Source organism: Aethalodelphis obliquidens, unplaced genomic scaffold, assembly GCF_003676395.1.
Source record: "Aethalodelphis obliquidens isolate GAN/ISIS:26980383/991018 unplaced genomic scaffold, ASM367639v1 scaffold68, whole genome shotgun sequence".
NCBI classification, from domain to species: domain Eukaryota; kingdom Metazoa; phylum Chordata; class Mammalia; order Artiodactyla; family Delphinidae; genus Aethalodelphis; species Aethalodelphis obliquidens.
Genome location: NW_020838012.1, coordinates 9,176,765 through 9,197,976, shown reverse-complemented (window position 1 = coordinate 9,197,976; position 21,212 = coordinate 9,176,765). Strand labels below are relative to the sequence as shown.

The window sequence follows — 21,212 nt, the reverse complement described above, 5'->3', positions numbered from 1 at the left end:
ACCTGGGGAAAAGCTGTCTGTCCCCAAAGGGCCTCCTTTGGCTTCCCTGCCGCTGACACCTAATTGTCAGGGCGTCAAAAATAGACATCTCTATCTCTGTCTCTGTCTCTCCCTCTCCCTCCTTCTCTCTCCCCCTCTCCCTCCCCTTCTCCCCTACCCTCCCTTCCTCTTCCTCTTCCTTACTCACCCACCCAAGGCATACAGCAAATATCTATATCCCAAGTGCTAACTTATTCATTGATAATGTAGTACAATTAAAACTGTCGCTGACTATTCAAGTCAGCAAAATATCCGCAATTCCATCAGAGAGCGAAATCATTGCCACAAGTCTGCTGGGTTAGCATGGACTCGGAACAAAGGGTAGTTAACAAGATTACCCAACTAATTCAAGCACTTGCAAAAAGGGGCCCCCTGCATCCATCTCCATGGGAGGAAAGGCCTTGCTGCTGGAATGGAAACGCTCAAATCTGCTGCTCAAGCTCCTCTCCTTGCACAGCTCTTGGGGGCATGTGGCCAGTGTTTGCCTCTGTGACTCACTCATCTAAAAGATGTGGGGTTTCCTTATGTTTTCTATTGTATATGTTTTTATATACTTCTATTATATGTTTCCATATAGTTTCTATTACATATGAACCCATTAAATCAGATTACAATCAGGACATCTTGATCTACAAATGATTTTTTTTTTTTTTTTTTTTTGCGGTACGCGGGCTTCTCACTGTTGTGGCCTCTCCCACTGCGGAGCACAAGCTCTGGACACGCAGGCTCAGCGGCCATGGCTCACGGGCCCAGCCGCTCCGCGGCACGTGGGATCTTCCCGGACCGGGAACCCGTGTCCCCTGCATTGGCAGGTGGACTCACTGCGCCACCAGGGAAGCCCTAGAAATGATTTTTTAAAGTGACTTTATCCAACTTTTAATCTGTAAGAAATAATTCCAAAATTTAGTTCTCGAAAGATAATGTTATATCTCCCATTTCTAAATTACAATATAAAGCCTTACTTTAACCTGCTTGTATTGATACGCAATATATTGTTCATTGACAACCAGACTGAAAATGATAGCATATAATCTCAATTGCATTTTTTAAATGAAATGAAAAAAAGTGACTGTGTAAGCAGCTAGAAAAGAGCCGCCCAACTCTATTTCTGGTGAATTAAAAAGACAGAACATACTGAGCCATACTTATGTACATCTGCTTAATCTTCTCAAAGGTACAGAAAATATCATTCCTCAACAGCACTTACGAAGTTTTATATTTTTGTTTACACCTAACGTTGTTTTATAATCAGGTATTAACAGGGCTCTTCCCTTCTTAACTCATTCCCAGGCCCTACTTCCCTCCCCCACTCCATCCACTCAAAGATTTCAAGCTCTTTCTGAACAAGAACCGTGTCTGGTCTGGGTTACATCCTTTAGACCTGTCCACGATAGGCACCTTAATGTTAGCAGAATGGATTATGTGAGTGAATACATCCTCACACAACTCAGATAACTTTAGATAAAACTGTCTTTTAACAGTTTCCTAAAGCACTTAGGCCATTTTCAATTGAACACCAAAGATACAAAATCAATTCCTATCGCTGATTTCTTGGGTTTTTTAGCACAATTTTAAACTTTAAATAGTTCAACACTTAGGGACTTCCCTGGTGGTACAGTGGATAAGGCTCCATGCTCCCAATGCGAAGGACCCAGGTTCAATCCCTGGTCAGGGAACTAGATCCCACATGCATGCTGCAACTAAGAGTTCACATGCCACAACTGAGGAGCCCACGTGCCTCAACTAAGGATCTAGAGAGCCGCAACTAAGGAGCCTGTGAGCTACAACTAAGAAGCCCACCTGCCACAACTAAGACCCAGTACAACCAAATAAATAAATATTAAAAAAAATAGTTCAACACTTAGACTTTGTTTATCCCCATGATTTATTGACTTTCAGGGCTAAGTGTCATTAAGAGAGAGCCTCAGCTATAAGTACCTATGTGATTACTTAAGAAGGCACAATGCTAGGCCACAGCAAGTGACCGCTTGAGAAGACAATTCACATTAATAGGAACAGAGATGGAGACTAGTATATTATCCTTCCTGCTTACACTCAAAAGACCTTCCTCCACCTTAGTTTTCTCTGACTACTAATAGGATAATCAGAGAGTCTGTATGGGAGAGAGAGGAGAGGTTTGCTCAATATCACAAAGATTCCTTCTATAAGGCCTGGTTTGGGCTGACATCTTTTTAATGTACGTTCTTTTTTGGCCTAATATACTTTATTTTTCCTTTTGCAACCATGAAATGTTCTTGTGTGCATAATTATAGAATACAACCAGTGTAACGAAATAATAAAATAGTATAAACACTATAAGCTAATAAAACAAGTACTAAAACGTGCTGAGTCATGGTATATTTGGTATATATCTTAGGCATATTTTACTGCAATAAAAAAATATCAGAGTAACCTGTACAGGACAGAAGACTAACACTGTGAGACAGTACATATGCTGTCTATTACAACTGCATAATGGGACCCAGGTGAAGGAGGATTCCAACATCCTGACAAAGGCACCAAAGAAATTAAAGCATCAAAAAACAAACAAACAAAGTCAGACATTAAAAGGGAGGAATTCTGCATGCCATGGTAAAGCTGCTTCTTTTTACCAAAAAAAAGAGGAAAATGTCAAAATCATTTCCATATCCCTTTGAACCACAGTGTCAAATTATTCTTCTTTTAATGTATCCATTACCCATGGTATACAAGAAACCCTCCCTTGAAAATAGGAATGCACCAGAGAAAAGATATTCCAAAAGGCAAGAAAATTACATAGTGGACAAACACAACCATCCAATGTGGCATCATAATCTAAGCACACTTGTCTCAAACGAGAGCTAGGCTGCAGTGACGGTTCAAACTCTCCTTACCTAAAGGAATGTGAAAAGGCTTGCAATCTGCAAGAAGCCAGAGTAAGCATTAAAAAAGAAAGGAAGTTCTGGTAAATCTAAAACAATTAAAGAACCTACTTTTTAAAAGTTGTGTAAGGTTTTAACTGAATTCTAAAGGGCTACACAATCGAGTCAGCACAGAAAGAAAAGAGAGCACCTAAGAGAAGTATATATAACTGTCAAAAGGGTTTAAGAGAGCTGTGTTTATTACATTGTGTTGAAAATGATAACAGTCCAAATACAATGAGCAAGTCATTTGGTTTTTTTGGTACAAAGTATAATACCAATTAGCCAAACTTATTCAACCAACAAAATTCTGGTTGTAAAATCTACTTTCCCCACAAACGGAAAACACGAAGTCATGCAATCTGAAGGACTGTTTTTTTTAAACACAAATCTTTCATGCCAACAGAAGCACAGACGATTTAATCCACATTTGTCATTTTCAGCACTATTTTAATCCACAGGGTGGGTGGCGCAAGGCACGAGTGGACACAAAAGCACTGTGAAGTGGTTTTACCAAAATGGCCAGGAAAATTCTGCAGACGCACTGAAAATATAAATACAAAATAAAAAGCAACAGCTCAAAACAAGATTTGGGCCTCGGCAGGAACATAAATGGTACAAAGCAATGCACAAACGAGCATGTTGTAAGCACACCATGGGATAAAGATGTACCTCCCGGAAGTGCAGGCAGGATTCGGTGCTCCCGGCCTCATCCCCATCAGACACCAGGCTCCGCCCACAACCACAGGTTTGCAAACACATACTTACCCGGTGTGATCAAGAACGACTTAAAGGACAAAATTCACAACCAGAATTTTTCAACAACCTTAAATGTATTCATAAGATGATCAGGTTGAAGGCTATGCCTAAAAGAATTTAGGGAAGCATTTCGGGTCCTGGTTTGAAGGAATGCCCTCCCTCACTCAAACAGAGAGGAATCCAGCATCAGCCAGAACCAGACAGGAAACAAACGCAACCATGATAACAGATTTTAATTTGCCTCAGCTTAATTAAGCCAGGAAAAATGAGGACGTACTTTACGTCTTCCAGCTTTTTGGTGATGACTGATCCAACAGATGAAAAAGCAGCTGAAGCCTTCTGTCCAGCCTGAGATAAGGTTTCAGAGGTCTTCTTGTACCTATATTAATTTATAAAAGAACAAAGCAAAGAAAGTAAGCTAACCTTTCCATTATTTAGAATTCAGTGATGACCACCCTCTTGAGAACTCTCAAAAAAAAAATTTAGAACATCTAAAACTCTTCACAGCCACCAGGTCAGCATCATCACATCCACCAGGTCAGCATCACCACATCATCTTTTACTTAACCATCATTTCAGATACAACCCTCTGCAGTGCTCTAGGACAGCCAGAAAGATAGAGGCCTATAAAGGCGGGGCCAAAGAAATCCGAGTAAGGGCTAAAAATAGTCATGGAGCAAGATCAAAATGAGCCATAGGTTGAATGAAATTATGTCTCTTTATTTTTTCCCTTTTCCACTTAAGCTAAATAAAATAAAAATGAAATCAGATTCCTCACATGTCTTTCACAACTTTATCTCCTAAAAAGGGGCCAGAAGCAAGGTAGGACCCATGGGTACTTTTTTATTACCCAAATCAATTTTGGGGGCATAAAGATTTTTTTTGAATTTTGCATATCTGTTGAGCTATCAAATAAGGACCAGTGTATTCTCAACGGGGTACGTAAAAGGTACAATACTTCAAATGACTTGAGTGGGATATTTGCTATAGCACAAAGGTATAATTGACCATCTCCCTCCTCCCATCTACACAGGGATTAGTGAAGGGAAAAACTAAAACAAAAATGAGAGAATATGGTACTTGCACCAAAGAGGTTAAGATCCCCACACTGTAGAAAGGAATGCTCAGGCAATTTTACTTACCCCGTCAAGATCAAATACTAAAAACAAAAAAACAACCCAGTTTATGATGATACAAAGAATGGTGTCCTGCATGTTTCCCACTGACTATTTATATGGGCAGAAAGTGGAGGTGGTCACCCTCGTGCTGTCATGTCAGGATGCAGTCAGCCTCACTGCTGCTGGTCACCAGCTCAGCAGATGGGACTGAACAGAGAACACAGTTCGGAGACTGTCACTACAAGCCTGCTCCTCCTTGTGTCGGGAAACAAAACTGCATCATGACAATGTTGGATCAAAACCGTGTGACCAAAAAGACCAAAAGATTAAGGGGTGGTCCTCTGCCACCAGCATACATCAGAGATGGTGACCTGAGAATCTTATGGTATGTATAGAACAGGGTAAAAAAAAAAAAAAGACTGGCTCTGTACTGGGCCAGACCTGAGTTCAAATCCTGCCTCCATACTTCGAGAGGTTTGTGACCTCAAAACTTATCTGCTCCTGTTTCCTTATCTAGGGCTATCTCACTACCCACTCCACTGGGTTATTCTGAGGATTAAGCGACTCATGTATATATCTGGTAAGTCGATATATAACGTTTTTAGAGCTTAGATTGTATTTCTTCAACTCACGTATGAGGCTGGTTTTCTTTCTGTTCCCTAGAACAGTCTGAAAGACTGAAGTTAGAGAAGGGTCAGATACACTTGAGAATGGGGGGACGGGGGGTGGAACGGGCAGTGCCCTGCACAGTACAGAGAAAAGCTGCAGAAATGTCCTCAGTACCTTTTGATCCCGTCCCCAGACAAAAAGGGCAAAGTGTCCTTTACAATTTTTAAAACAATGTAGAATCAAGGGAACATACGCAGACGTGGCTGTCACATCTTGCCACCCTTTGGCAATGTTCTGTTTTAGTTCCTGGAGCGAATTGATCCCGAGTTTCCGCTTGATCTCCGTTAGGTGCTTCTCTTTTGCTGCTAACACTTGAGACAGAGTCTGGATTTCTTCTTCTACCTGTGAGGAAGAGGGTTGGGGTAGGTATACAGTCATTCAAAAAGTTAAGATGGTTAGCACAAAACTATACTCAAAATTCTAGTCATTTTAAAACATTCTTGATTCATTTATCTGCCTCTTTAAAAACAACATATGATACGTTGTTACGTAAACCAGTTTACACGTTGATCTCTCCTGTAAAGCTGCTTTCCTCTCTTCTCTATATTTCCATCTTGAGTCGTCCCCAGTTACCTCACAGAGGCTGAGGGCTCCAACCTCCACGCAAATAATATTCAAACTACTGTAACAGCCACTCTCCCGACTGCTGGGTCTGCATTTCCAGCTGAACACTGCTGCTTGAATGCCCATAAAAACTCACATCTGTGTATTAAGTCAAACTAATCTCCATCCCCACCAAAATACACACAACCATGCCAAACCAAAATCCAACTTTCTTGCATATTTCATATGAGTTTATACTCTAGTATAAACCGGAGCTCACACTGTCAGCCTCCGTACCTGCTAAAGTCACAAGCATAAATAAACCAAACTGTCTCCCCCAGAGAGTCCTGCAGAGGTGTGGACCCTCTGATGCTGACTGACCAGCCTCAGCTTGGTGGTTAGAAATGGGCTCCCAACCCAAGGTCAGCCAACCCATCAAGTGGCCACCAGCCAGTCTCATTCAGGAATGTAGTTTAAGGGCTTCCCTGGTGGCGCGGTGGTTAAGAATCCGCCTGCCAATGCAGGGGACACGGGTTTAAGCCCTGGTCTGGGAAGATCCCACATGCCGCGGAGCAACTAAGCCTGTGCGCCACAACTACTGAGCCTGTGCTCTAAAGCCCACGAGCCACAACTACTGAAGCCCACGCGCCTAGAGCCCGTGCTCCGCAACCAGAGAAGCCACCGCAGTGAGAAGCCTGCGCACCGCAACGAAGAGTAGCCCCCGCTCACCCGAACTAGAGAAAGCCTGCGCACAGCATCGAAGACCCAATGCAGCCAAAAATAAATAAATAAATAAATAGATAGATAGATAGATAGATAGATAGATAAATAAATAAATAAATATAAAGAACGTAGTTTGAGAAACTATGATCACACTGAGAGTAGAAGCTTGGATAAAGAAGCCCTGAAATACAGGTGGGGCTTAGTGAGATTTTGAGATGTTACAGAAGCTTAAATATACTTGAGGAGGCCAAAACTATAAACAGAAGCTATGAAGGAAAAAAAAAAAAAAAAAAGACTTACAGAGTAGAGGAAAAGCCTAAGCCAGGATAACAGAGGGAAAGGGCAGACCCACAGAGAGGAAGAGACACCTGGTGGAAAAGACTTTTGTCCCAGGAAGTTGAAAAACTGGGTCCCTAAAGTACAGTTGGCCTTCTGTATCCACGGGTTCCACATCCACAGACGCAACTAACTGCAGACTGAAAATATTCGGGAAAAAAAAGTTCCATAAAAACAAAACCTGAACTTGCCACGTGCCGGCAGCTATCTACATAGCATTTACATCGTACTTATATAGCATTTACATTGCCTTAGGTATTATAAGTAATCGAGAGATGATTTAAAGCGTATGGAAGGACGTGCATAGGTTTTATGCAAATACTACACCATTTTATAAAAGGGACTTGAGCATCTGCGGATTTTGATATCCACAGAGGTCCGGGGATGAACCCCCTGCAGATACCGAGGGACGACCATACAGTCATTAATATTCAAGACCCTTAGAAGAATGCTTCTCTTGGCTTGTGGCAAAGCCATATGCTTAGTCTTGACCTATACAACACTTCTATGAGCTCAAAGACAACATGGCCTGTAAAAACAACAGAGTATTGTTAAGCGAACTGACAGTACTCAACAAAAGGAAAGAAGGATAAATCAAATGTGATGTGGCTGCAGCTGCCAAAGAAAAAAAAAAAAAAAGAATAACATACTCTCAGATGGCCTTAATTAGAATACAGGCCCATAACAAAAATAATCCTCTGTGCTTATGAGACAGGACCACACATACTGTACCCTTTTGGGAAGTCACAGTTTGAGAAGTATATTGACAAAGTGGAATATGAGAAGAAAAGGGCAACGGTGATGAATAAGGTTCAAAATCAAGTAAATTAAATGACTTGCCCTAAGTCACCAAACTAATAATGTAGGAACCAGAATTTTAACTCAGGTCTTCTGAGTCCACTTCTCAGATTACTGGCTAATTCTCATTGCACATTGTTAGCTTTCGAATATTTCTCTTTACCTGAACTCCAAATTTCAGATACTTCAAAGACCAGACTTAAAGTTTACGTTTTCTACCCCTTGACCCATCCCTGAGGTATTCACTTGCCCTAATGAAAGTTAGAAAGAAAGGCCACTGTAAATCTTTCTGAACAATACATGACCCAGCACGTTCCCTGCTTTTGTTGTTGACTGTGCTGCTAACATACCTACCTAGCTCAAGCTCAGAATACCGTAGTAATAATTCCTTAATTATGGAATAATGAGTGGAAAAGTTACTACAAAGCTATGGTAATTAAGATTGTGTTGTAGAATTAAGAGTCCAGAAATAAACCTGCACATTTATGGTCAACTGATTTTCAACCAAGGTACCAAGATAAGTCAGTGGAAAAGAGTAGTTTTTTTCCCACAAATGGTGCTGGGACAACTGAATTTCCATATGCAAAGGAATGAGGTTGGATCCCTAAGTCAGACCATATATAAAAATGAAGATAGATCAGAAATCTAAATGGAAAAGCTAAACAATAAAACTCTTAGAAGAAAACACAGAGGTAAATCTTAATAACCTCGGATTAGGCTGCATCTCTTAGATATGAGACCTCAAGCACAAGCAACCAAAGAAAAAATAGATAAATTGACATCCTCAAAATTTAAAACTGATGTGTTTCAAAGGACAGCATCATGAAAGTAAAGAGACAACTAAAAGAATGGGGAAAATACTTACAAATTATATATCTGATAAGGGTCTAGTATGCAAAATACATAAAGAGCACTTACAACTCAGTAACAGAAAGGCAAATAATCCAATTAAAATGGACAATGGATTTAAATAGACATTCTGCCAAAGAAGATATATAAATGACCAATAATCATATGAAAAGATGGCCAATACCATTCATTAGTAATTAGAGAAGTGCAAATGAGATACTACTTCACCCCCACTAGGATGGCTGTAATCAAAAAGACAAACAATAACAAGTGCTGACAAGGATGTAGAGAAATTGGAACCCTCATACATTGCTGGTGGGAATGTAAAATTGTGCAGTTTGGCAGCAAAACAGTTCGATAGTTCCTCAAAAAGTTAAACATGGAGTTACCATATGACCCAGAAATTCCATTCTTAGGTATATAATAAGAGAACTGAAAACATTATGTTCAAACAAAAACCTGTACATGAATGTTCACAGTAGCATGATTCATAATAGCCAAAAAGTAGAAACAATCTAAATGTCCAACAACTGATGAATGAATAAACAAAATGTGGTATATACCTATACAACAGAATATTATTCAGCCATAAAAAGGAATGGAAGCACTGATATGATTGCAACATGGGTCAACCTTGGAAACATTATACTAAGTGAAAGAAGCCTGTCACAAAAGACCACATGTTGTTTGATTCCATTTATAGGAAATGCCCAGAATAGACAAATCTATAGAAATAGAAAGTAGATTAGTGGTTACCAGAGACTGGGGAGAGGGAAGATTGGGAGTGAACGCTAATGGGAACAGGGTTCCTTTCCGGGGTGATGAAAATGCTCTGGAATTAGGTAGTAGTGATAGTTGTATAACCTTGTGAATAAATATAAATGAAGGAACTGTATACTTTAAAAGGATGAATTTGATGGCATGTAAATTATATCTCAAGAAGGAGTAAAAAAAACTAATGTTTTTTATCTCCATTTTATTTAATTTCTATAACTATTTCAAGCAGTGACTCTAGTGTAAAAAAACTGAACCTTACCATTTTCTTTAAATGTAAATAATTTTATTATATCTTATTATCATTATTATGATATCATGATTATTATAATACTGTGATATCACAATGTCATATATGATATGAGGTAAAGTAATAGTATATCTGCCATATCTCATGGAGTTTTCAGAAAAATTGAATAAACTTCTGATAAAACATGAATACTATACAAATAAAAGGATAAATGCACATGCATCAGAGTTCATGAAGACCTGGACACAAGACTCAGTGCTGCAGTGCATTATCTTATGACCTTAATCTCCATAATCTTGGATTAGGCAATGGTTCCTGACATGTGACAACTAAAGCCCAAATCACCAAAGGAAAAACAGATAAATTCAACTTCATCAAAATTAGAAACTTCTGTGCGTCAAAGGGTGAAAAGAAAGTGAAAAGGAAAACACACAGAATGGGGGAAAACGTTTACATATCATATGTCTGATAACTTCATTTGTTAAATAACATTACATAATCTATTGGGAGATTTAGACCTATATTAAGAGCTATTACTGTTAAGTTAATATTACTGATAATGACATAATTATACTGAGAGCAGGCAAGGATTTGGAAAAACTACTCTCTCACATACTATGAGAAATCTTCTGGATAGCATTTTGGCCTTGTTGGTGTACATGGGAATGACTCTGTGACCTTAAAACCCAGTAGACCCAGGGATTCTACTTCTAGGAATTTATTCTAAAGAACTAATTAAAGAGGTGCCTAAAGGATTATATGTAAGTACTTCCATCAAAATACTGTTCATAATAGCAAAAAAGGGAAACAACTAAATGTTTATAAATAATATGCCCATTAACTAAAAATGAGCTTGAAGGGCTTCCCTGGTGGCGCAGTGATTCAGAGTCCGCCTGCCGATGCAGGGAACACGGGTTCGTGCCCCAGTCTGGGAAGATCCCACATGCCGCGGAGGGGCTGGGCCCGTGAGCCATGGCCGCTGAGCCTGCGCGTCCGGAGCCTGTGCTCCGCAATGGGAGAGGCCACAACAGTTAGAGGCCCGCGTACCGCACAAAAAAAAAAAAAAAAATGAGCTTGAAGCAATTAAAAAATGGGCTATGCAGCAATTTAAAATGGTGTTTTAGAAGATTATTTACTGGCACAAATTTTTTTTTGAAATTCAGTTAAGTGAAAAAAAGTTACAGATGTGTATTCTGATGCCTTCATAAAATACTGAAATATGTTATAGCAATACATAGATAGCAAAAATCTGGAAACAGATAATCTAAATCTTTTACACTGTAGGTAATTTTAATTTTCTTTGATTTTTTTTTGTTTCTGCACTAAACATAAATAGCTTGTGGAAAAAGTATTTTTGTTTTATCTTTTCAAAATAACAACATTAGGCATGTACCACATACTCAAAATTTTTAATTCTTACTCTCCTCGTAGGGCTTATCACCAATCTGCCTTGCCCATCCTATCCCCACCTAGTTTATAAAATCTGATGTAAAAAAAGTGGATTGAACAAACAGATAAGTGAAAAAGAAACAGGAAACTTGAACAACACTATAAACCAACTAGAGCTAACATACATAAATAGAACACCTCACCCAAAAACAGTAGAATACACCTTCTTCTCAAATGTACATGGAACATTCTCCAGGACAGAGCATATATTAGGCAACAAAACAAGTCTCAGTAAATTTAAAATCATACCAAATATCTTTATCAACCATAATGGAATGAAACTAGAAATCAAAAACAAAATGAAAATTGGAAAATTCATAAATGTATCAAAATTAAACAGCACACTCTTAAACCACCAATGAGTCAAAGAAGAAATCACAAAGGAAATTACAAAATACCTTGAGACAAATGAAAACAAACACACAGCATATTAAAACTTATGAGAAGTAGTAGGAGTAGTGCTCAGAGGAAAATTTATAGCTGCAAATGCCTACATTAATAAAGAGGATTTCAAATCAAGAACCTAACTCTACACCCTTACAGATCTAGAAAAAGAAGTGTAAACTAAACCCAAATCTAACAAAAGAGAATACTAAAGATTAAATATAAGCAAAATAGAGAATAGAAAAACAATAGCAAAAAATCAATGATGTCAAAGGCTGTTCCTTGAAAAGGTCAACAAAATTGACAAACCTTTAGCTAGACTGACAGAGAAAAAAAAAAAGAGAAGATGCAAGTAACTAAAATCAGAAGTATAAGTGGTGACACTACTACCAACCTTATAGAAATAAAAAGGATTATAAGAAAATATTATGAACAATTGTATGCCAACAAACTAGATAATCTAAATGAAATGGATGCAATCCTAGAAATTCACAAATGGTCAAAACTGACCCAAGAAGAAATAGACAATCTGAACATATCTATAACATGTAAAGCAATTGCACGAATAATCAAAAATCTTCCAACAAAGAAAAGTCCAAGACCAGAAGGCTTCACTGGTGAATTCTACCAAACAAAGAAGAAATAAGGCCAATTCTTCTCAAATTCTTCCACTAAACAGAAGAGAATGGAAAACTTCCTAACTCATTCCAAGAGGCCAACCATTACTATGATACAAAAGCCAGACAAAGATATCACAAGAAAACTTCAAGTCAATCCCTCCCATGAATATAGGTGCAAAAATACTCAGCAAAATACTAGCAAACCAAATCCAGAAGCATATTAAAAGGATTATACACCATGACCTAGAATACATACACCTAGGATAAAGTGGGATTTATCCTAGGAATGCAAGGATGATCCAACATATGAAAATCAATCAATGTAATATACCATATTAATTGAATTAAGATGAACACATGATCATCTTAATAAGGTGCAGAAAAGCATTTGACAAAACCCAACACCCTTTCATGAAAAAAACACTGAACAAACTAGGAAGAGAAGGGAACTTCCTCAACATGAATAAGTGCATTTATAAAAAAAACAAAAGCTATCACCATACTGAATGGGGAAATATTGAAAGCATTTCCCCCAAGATTAGGAACAAGACAGGGATGCCCACTGTCACCGCTGCTAATCAACGTAGCACTGAGGTTTCATCCAGATCGATAGGGAAGAAAAATAAATAAAGGCATCTAAAATGGAAAGGAAGAGTAAAACGACCTTTAACTGCAGAAAATATAAGATATAACTGCATTATCTTATATATAGAAAATTCTTAAATAATGCACAAAAAATCTATTAGAGCTAATAAGCAAATTCAGCAAAGTTGCAGTATACAAGATTAACATGGAAACTTCAGCTGTATTTCTATACAGTAGCAATGAAAAATCTGAAAAGTAAATTAAGAAAATTCCATTTATAATCACATCAAAAAGAATAAAATACTTCAATATAAGGTTAACTAAGGAAGTATAAAATTTGTACACTGAAAACTATAAAACATTGCTAAAAGGAATTAAAGAAGATCTAAACAAATGAAAAAACACTCCACATTCATGGAGTGTAAGATTGAATATTGTTAAGGTGGCAATACTCCCCCAAATCAATCCTCAGATTCAATAAAAGTCCTATCAAAATCCCAATGGCATTTTTTTGTGGGTAGAAAAGTAGATTCTAAATTCATATAGAATTGCAAGAGACCTTAAATAACAATTTTGAAAAAGAAGAAAAAGGTGAAAAAGTCACACTTCTCGATTTCAAAACTTACTACAGAGCTATAGTAATCAAAAGAGTGTGGTACACTCAGAAGGACAGACATATAGATGAATATATCAGAATTGAGAGTCCAGAAAGAAACCTTTACATCTATGTGAAATGATTTTTGACAAGAACGCCAAGAGCATTCACTGAGGATAATCTCTCAACAAATGGTGCTAACAAAACTAAAGTCACATGTGAAAGAATTAAGTTGAACCCTACCACAAACCATACACAAAAATTAACTCAAAATGGATCACAGGCTTATATATAGGAGAGAAGTTTTAGAAGAAAACATAGTGTAAATCTTCATGACTTGAGTTTGGGAAATGGATTCTTAGATGTAATGCCAAAAGGACAAGCAACTAGAGAAAAAATAAACTGGACTTCATCAGACTTTAAAACCTTCATGCATTAAAACACTATGAAGAGGGACCTCCCTGGTGGTCCAGTGGCTAAGACTCTGTGCCCCCAATGCAGGGGCCCCAGGTTTGATCCCTGGTCAAGGAATTAGATCCCACATGCTGCAACTAAGAGTTTGCATGATGCAACTAAAGATCCCGCACGCCGCAACTAAGATCCAGCACAGCCAAATAAATAAGTTTTTTTTTAAAAGACACTATGAAGAAAGTAAAAGGACAATGTATGGAATGGGAGAAAATGTTTGCAAATTACATTTCTGATCAGGGTCTAGTATCCAGGATATAGGAAGAGCTCTTACATCTCAACAACAAAAAGGCAAATAACGTTTTAAGAACATGGCAGAGGTTTGAATAGACATTTCTCCAAAGAAGGCATATAAACGACTAATAAGCACATGAAAAGATGCTCAATATCATTCGTCATTAGTGAAATACAAATCAAAACCACAATGAGATACCACTTTACACTCACTAAGATGGCTATAGTCAAAAGGACAGAAAATAAAAAATGTTGGCAAGGATGTACAGAAGTTGCTGATGGAGATGTGAAACGGTGTCCCTGCTGTGAAAACAGTCTGGCAGGTCTGAAAAAAAAGTTACCCATGGAATTACCATGTGACGAGCAATTCTACTTCTGGGTATATCCCAAAGGAATTAGAAATAGGTATTCGAACAAGTAGTTTTCCACAAATATCCCTTAGCTCAGTATCTACAATAGTCAAAAGCTGGAAACCACCCAAATGTCCATCAACAGATGAACGGATAAACAAAATACAGAAGATAAATACAATGGAATGTTATTCAGCCACAAAAAAAGCAGTGAAGTACCAATACAAGCTCAACAAGGATGAACCTCAAAAACATTATACTAAATGATAAAAGCCAGATACCAAAAGTCACATGATATGTGATTCCATTTAAATGAAATATTCAGAATAGGTAAATCCATAGAGAGAGAAAGCAGATTAATTGTCACCAGGGGCTAAGGAAGGGAAAACGGGATGCCAGCTTAGTGATATGAGGTCTCGTCTGGATGTGCTAAAAATGTTTGGAGCTAGATAGAGATGATAATTGCACAGCATTGTGAATATGCTGAATGCCACTGAACTGTACACTTTACAATGGTTGATTTTAAGGAAAAAAAAAAAGAGAGGAAGGTATGGAAAGAAGGTTCAAAGTACCTCTATCCACAACACTGCCAAGGGGAGAAAAAAGTCAGTGAAGCAGCTGAAAAGCCAAGCGCATCGGGGTTAGTGAGGTCACCTAGAAGATATTCACTAGTAGCCCTCATCCATTTCCCACTTCACACCCTACTTCTCAGATCCACTTTACCTGTACCTACCTTCCCTCATATAAAAACCAACTGATCTCACACTCCCTCATCTCCTCTCCCCCACTCAAGATCTCTAGGAGAGTAAACACATGTTGCTTTCTCTGCCCTGAAACTGAGTCTACAATATTACCATGTGCTTTAGAAAAACAGAAGACAATATAGTAAGTGCAAAACATGAAGTTCCAGAAGGATTGCGCCTTTACCTTTGCAAGTTCTCTTCTTAGCTCTTCTCTCTCCTCCTCTGATAGGGTCTCAGTGGCACTGATAGTGGCAACAACATCTTCTCCTTCCTCGGGTACTGGGTCTGTTCTCAGTAGACCTTGTTGGAGATTTCAAAAAAAAAAAAAAAAGTCTGTAAGGTATGAAAGCTAAGTAAAATTCTCCTTTGGGCTCCTCCACTGCCCCAGCCAGAATAAAGCCAATTAGGTTAGAGCCACACCTCATTTTTCTACACCTTCAAATGATGTGGCTGTCCCAGGAACACACCAAAAAAAAAAAGTCTGACCTAACCACTAAAAACCACCAAATGACAGCCTACCAAAATATGAATTTAAAAAATGCAGCGCCGGGCTTCCCTGGTGGCGCAGTGGTTGCGAGTCCGCCTGCCGATGCAGGGGACACGGGTTCGTGCCCCGGTCCGGGAAGATCCCACATGCCACGGAGCGGCTGGGCTCATGCGCTATGGCCGCTGAGCCTGAGCGTCCGGAGCCTGTGCTCCGCAACGGGAGAGGCCACAACAGTGAGAGGGCCGCATACCGCAGCAAAAAAAAAAAAAAAAAAAAAAATACAGCACCCTCTCTGCTTCTGTTCATTTCTCCAGTCACAATATACTTACTGCAAAGCAGAAGAGTTAAGAGGCCAAGAATGGGATCTTCCCAAGACCTTAAATGCTTAACTAGTCAATCAGCATGACTAATAATTCATAGTAACCAAAGGAAGGAGACTGTAAATGTCTTTAGCTTCCTCTACTAATCAGATTCAACTCTTAACAGCCTCAATGAAGAACTATCTAAAGAAATTTTATTCCATTTCTTTCCCTTAGTTAGTGGAAGTAGGAGACACCTTCTTGTAGCTTTTTAAAAATATCTATCTCATCCAGATACCCTTTTAAAAATCCTAAATTATATACTCAGAGAAATGACCAACACCCACATAATATTTCTACCAAAACACTATTTATGACCAATCCTGCCACACCCATTGCCCTGGAATAGAGCCAATGTCTACTCATCCATCAGGAAGAACTCGGTATTTTCAGAGAGTAGGCAGGAAGCCACCTGCCTCTCGGCAAGTCTCCCCTCTCTTCTGCCCAACCAACCAAGTACAAGGCTAAGAGCGTGGGCAGTGAGGCCCCTGAACCTTGGGTGATAAATTTAAGAGGGCACTAAAAAACCTCAATATAAATTATTTTAATATTTTAATGTAATATTTTTTAAAAATCAAAGTTAATTCAAAGAATCCACGGTGAACAAAGTACCAAATTTTTAAATAGACAGGCTCAGTATGGTTGATTTTTCCTTTTGCCTCAGGCTCCAAAGGTGGCTTTTCATAGCACTGTTACTGATCTCGTCTTTATTTAAAATGCTAGTATGTTGTTCATCATGGATTCCTTCCATTTTAATCTTCTTAAAACACCGCATTAACATAATACTCATCTTGATTGCAGGGCTTTTCGATGCCCCCTTAAATTCTACACCTGAGGCGAGGGCTCGCTCGCCTTACCCTGGTCGCAGTCCTGCCACCCATTCCCATGCCCCAGCTGTGGGCGTTCACAGTCTCCTCTGGCAACAGCTTTTTTGCACGGGGATCCAGGAAAAGGTCTCCTCCTCTTCCTGCTCTTTGCCTCTTTCTGCCAGCGAGCATTCCAGGGACCACACTGTTCCCCACCAGCCCTCACGTCCACTTCTGGGAAGAGCTGGTTTCACCACAGTGGCAATGTGGCATCCGCCCAAAGCAGGATGCCAGGTGGCAGATGACAGACTTAAGAGGCAGGCAGAGAGGAAGACCGACAGAGAACGAGCACGCTGTTTGACAAGCAGCCAGCGCCATGGCAAGCCCGGGAGGGGTATACGTACGTACATTGTGTAAAAGGTACAGACACTTGCACATGATCTATTGTATATTAACTGCATAAGAGCAGTTGATAATTACAATAACAATAATTAGTAGCATAACAGTGCCTACCTGAAAGGTGTTTACAGAATTGTTAAAGGCATAAAAGTAACACAAATAAAACAATTCAAAAACCACAAACTAGAGTGGCAAATAGGATCTCCTTCAAGTCCTCTCATGCAAAGACAATACGTGACAGGTACAATCAGTGGATCGAAAGCCTCCATGAATAGCTGCTTCTGTGGGTCCCCTCTAAAATATCTTCAAGCAGATTGCCCAAGTACTGATAGAAATCTCATCATGTCACTCTCCAGCTTAAAATGGTTCCTTTAGTAGCTCCTTGTCGTTTTCAAAGCAACTTCGACCACGTAGTTTAGCACACAAGCCTCACTGGCCCCATCCCCTGCTATCTGGCACTGGAACCTCTTACTCCAGCTTGAGTCATATCAAACTGCGGACACGGTGCCGTGCTATGTACGGCCAGAAACCACTGAGGAGGGTCCATGTGCGCTTGCTAATGTATGCCCTATACCAGATTATTCGACAAAGGAGCGTGAGACTGAGGATGGGATACAAGCATACAGGCAGCAATCGTATGAGGCAAGAGAATAAGAACCACAACAGAGTTCATTTCAAACATTATTTTATTTTTAATGTTTTGCTCAGACCCTCTCAAGTTCTCCAACTAGGACAGGACCCAACAAAGCGCAAGAAAACTCAGGTGCTGGGACTTCCCTGGTGGTCCATGGTTAAGAATCTGCCTTCCAATGCAGGGGATGCAGGTTTGATCCCCGGTCAGGGAACTAAGATCCCACATGCCGCAGGGCAACCAAGCCTGCGCGCTCTAGAGCCTGCACACCACTACCGAGAGCCTGGGTGCCGCAACCAGGACCCGATGCAGCCAAATAAATAAATAAACAAACAAAAAACTCAGGTGCTAAACCATGCCTTAAATAGCAAAGCTTCTTTCACACTTTTTAATAAACACTGTTTTGCAGATCTACTTATGGGGGAAGATGCAATATCTGATTACTAATAATGCTTTACGCGTAACTGCCCAATTCCAGAAAGAATCTAAGAGGATTCTGATATTAATCAAGAATTTAGTTGAGCTACCAGGGAAAATAAGAATCTCAGAAAAGGGCGTTCTGGGGTTGTCCACAGTTAGCTTCGGGACCTCCAAGATGACCTTGGGATTTTATACTCAGCCTAAGAAAGTGGTAATTACACGTTCTGCTTTTTTCGTATTAGCCTGTAGGTGGCAGCAAATTATCAATATTAAAATTTAAAGGCGAGGTTTGTTTTAGGATCATCGACTAGGGAAAAAATTGGAAAATTAAGGACATGAAGGAAGAACAGAAACATAGATATCGAAATCACCTGCAAAACCTAACAGTCATGACTTAGGAAAATTATTAGTAACCATAGCCGCCACCACAAAGTGCATTCTATTTATATCCAAATCTGAGCTAAGTGGTCCCAATACATTACATCATTTACTTGCAACACTTCTGTGAGACAAGGATCACCATCACCATTGACAGATGAGGAAGCTGAAGCTTACAGAGGTTAAGCAACTTGCCCATGGTAACATACCTGAATACATGGTGGAGTTAGGACTCTGAACCTGAATATTTTTATGTGAAAATAAAACTTCAAATCATTCATTGTACAAAGCACAAATAAAGACAAGAGTAGGGGGCTGAAGGTCAGACTTGGGAGATACCTAGAGGCAATAATAAATAAGACTCTGTAAAAAATGGTAGAGTAGGTCAAAAGCAGTCTTTTAATCATTTCCAACCATATAGTTTCCTCAAACCTTGTTATGTGTTTCTAGGTATTATCCCATATCTTATATGTTCAGTAAGAGTAGAGTATGTATTGCAGAGGTAGAATCTGGCATGCTGGAAAAAAGATATTAATTTCTCGTTCATAACATGAAAGTTGGGACATGGAAATGTATATCAGTATAGATTACTGATAACTAATGAGAACCTACTGTATAGCACAGGGAACTCTACTCAGTGCTCTGTGGTGACCTAAATGGGAAGGAAATCCAAAAAAGGGGATATATGTATACGTATAGCTGATTCACTTTGTTGTACAGTAGAAATCAACACAACCTTGTAAAGCAACTATATTCCAATAAATTTTTTTTAAATATAGATTACTAAAAACTATAAATAATTCAAAAATTCTTATTTGATCATTAATTTTAATGTTCCTCCTCAGAGTCTGACAGAAATCTATTTTTAAAAGACAGAGAAGAGGGAGAAAATATGACATATTTATTGAGATCTAATATACCAGCCACCGTGAGGGGAGACACATTTACATATTATCTAAAAAAAAAAAAGGGCAAGAATCTTACAACCAACACCCAATGAGCAAAGCAGTATTTGCAGTATTTACTTCCATTAGGAAACTGAGGTTCTCTGAGGTTCAGTAATGTGCCCAGAGTCACAGAAATTAAAACGCAGGTCTTTCTGACTCTAAACTCTTACTCCTTCATGTACACTTTTCGTAGAGAAATTCCAAAGAGCAGGGGGAACAAACAGCAGGTCAGAAGGGAAGCTGGAAGCAGAGGGCTTTTCGTTCCCTGCAAGTGTGAGAACACACGGGGTGCCTGGCTTGAAAGTCACAGATACCATTATCGAGCCCATGCGACTGCAAATCAGTGATAATTCGTTCCATCAGGTTACTAACATTTTAGCCACTTGCTTAATTCTTCTTCTAGTTCTGCAAACAGATTGCCAGCCTGTCTTCAGCTGCATGCATGGGATCACCCTGAAGAGTTTCATCTGGGGAGGAGAGCCTGAAGCCCACGGACAGAAGTGTTGGTTGCCCAGGTGGGAGACCCACTGCCAAGGGAGCGATGGGGATGAACCAGGAGAACGGTGCCCCTTCAGTCCTGAGACACAGTTTTTTCTTCTACATTTTACATCTTTGAACTGGAGATCATTGTACAGCCAGCCAGCTAGGCAGTCCTTGTGGCATCGCTGTTTGTCACCTGTAGCTGTGCCTCAAAATGTGCAAAATGGGTGTCAGCGGCTTAGAAAAATCACAGACCTCTCTTCTAAGAAAGGCTGTATCACAGGCGTTTTGTGAGAGCAAGATAAATAAGACAGACATGGAGTATTTCTAACTGAAAGGGAACTCAGATAAGTCAGGCGATGCACGTGAAGATGTTTCAGGAAAACTTGAACTGAGCTGACTTTAAAAAGTATGCACGGGGGCTTCCCTGGTGGCGCAGTGGTTGAGAGTCCACCTGCTGATGCAGGGGACACGGGTTCGTGCCCCGGTCCGGGAAGATCCCACATGCCGTGGAGCGGCCGGGCCCGTGAGCCATGGCCGCTGAGCCTGCGCGTCCGGAGCCTGTGCTCCGCAACGGGAGAGGCCACAACAGCGAGAGGCCCGCGTACCGCAAAAAAAAAAAAAAAAAGTATGCAGAGGAGTGTTATGATCAATGTATATGTCTGAATAAATCTGAAAAAATAAGCATAAAATTTTAAGTGACAATTTTACTTAAAATAAAATTTGTTTTCACTTAAAATAAGCTAATTTTAAGTGAAAACATTGTTTTTTAGTTTAACTTGCAGCAATTTTTTCCCTTAATGAAACGTAAAATAATGGTACATCGTAAAATTTGTAAAATCTGTGGTGTCTTTGATGTGATGAAACATGATACTTTGGACGTCAGAGAATTTGTTAGTACTTTGAGGAAAATGAAGTTCTTAGTGTTTTGCTTCAGTGGAAACATGTCTGAGGAGTGAGAACAGTGGGGAAGAACAAGGAATAATGGGGAAAAGACTTCAGTCTTGAACAGTCTCCAGTTCCAGAAAACAAGGTCCTGACGTCACACCCTTATCTTTTCACCTCAGGACTCATAGCGCCCAAAATAAAGCAAACGTTCATAAATATTTCACTTGAACT

General features: G+C 39.4%; 1 protein-coding gene across 3 annotated transcripts in view; it reads right to left on the bottom strand.

Annotated features, from left to right (window-relative positions):
• The window catches only part of TPD52 (tumor protein D52), a 120,024-nt gene that overhangs the window by 13,999 nt on the left and 84,813 nt on the right, over positions 1 to 21,212 (bottom strand). For all 3 annotated transcript variants that reach the window (XM_027089790.1, XM_027089791.1, XM_027089789.1), the window contains exons 2-4: positions 15,371 to 15,486; positions 5,679 to 5,827; positions 3,976 to 4,077 (exon numbers count right to left, since the gene is read on the bottom strand). In XM_027089790.1, the coding sequence (XP_026945591.1) occupies positions 3,976 to 4,077; positions 5,679 to 5,827; positions 15,371 to 15,486 (367 nt within the window). The remainder of the gene's footprint in view (positions 1 to 3,975; positions 4,078 to 5,678; positions 5,828 to 15,370; positions 15,487 to 21,212) is intronic.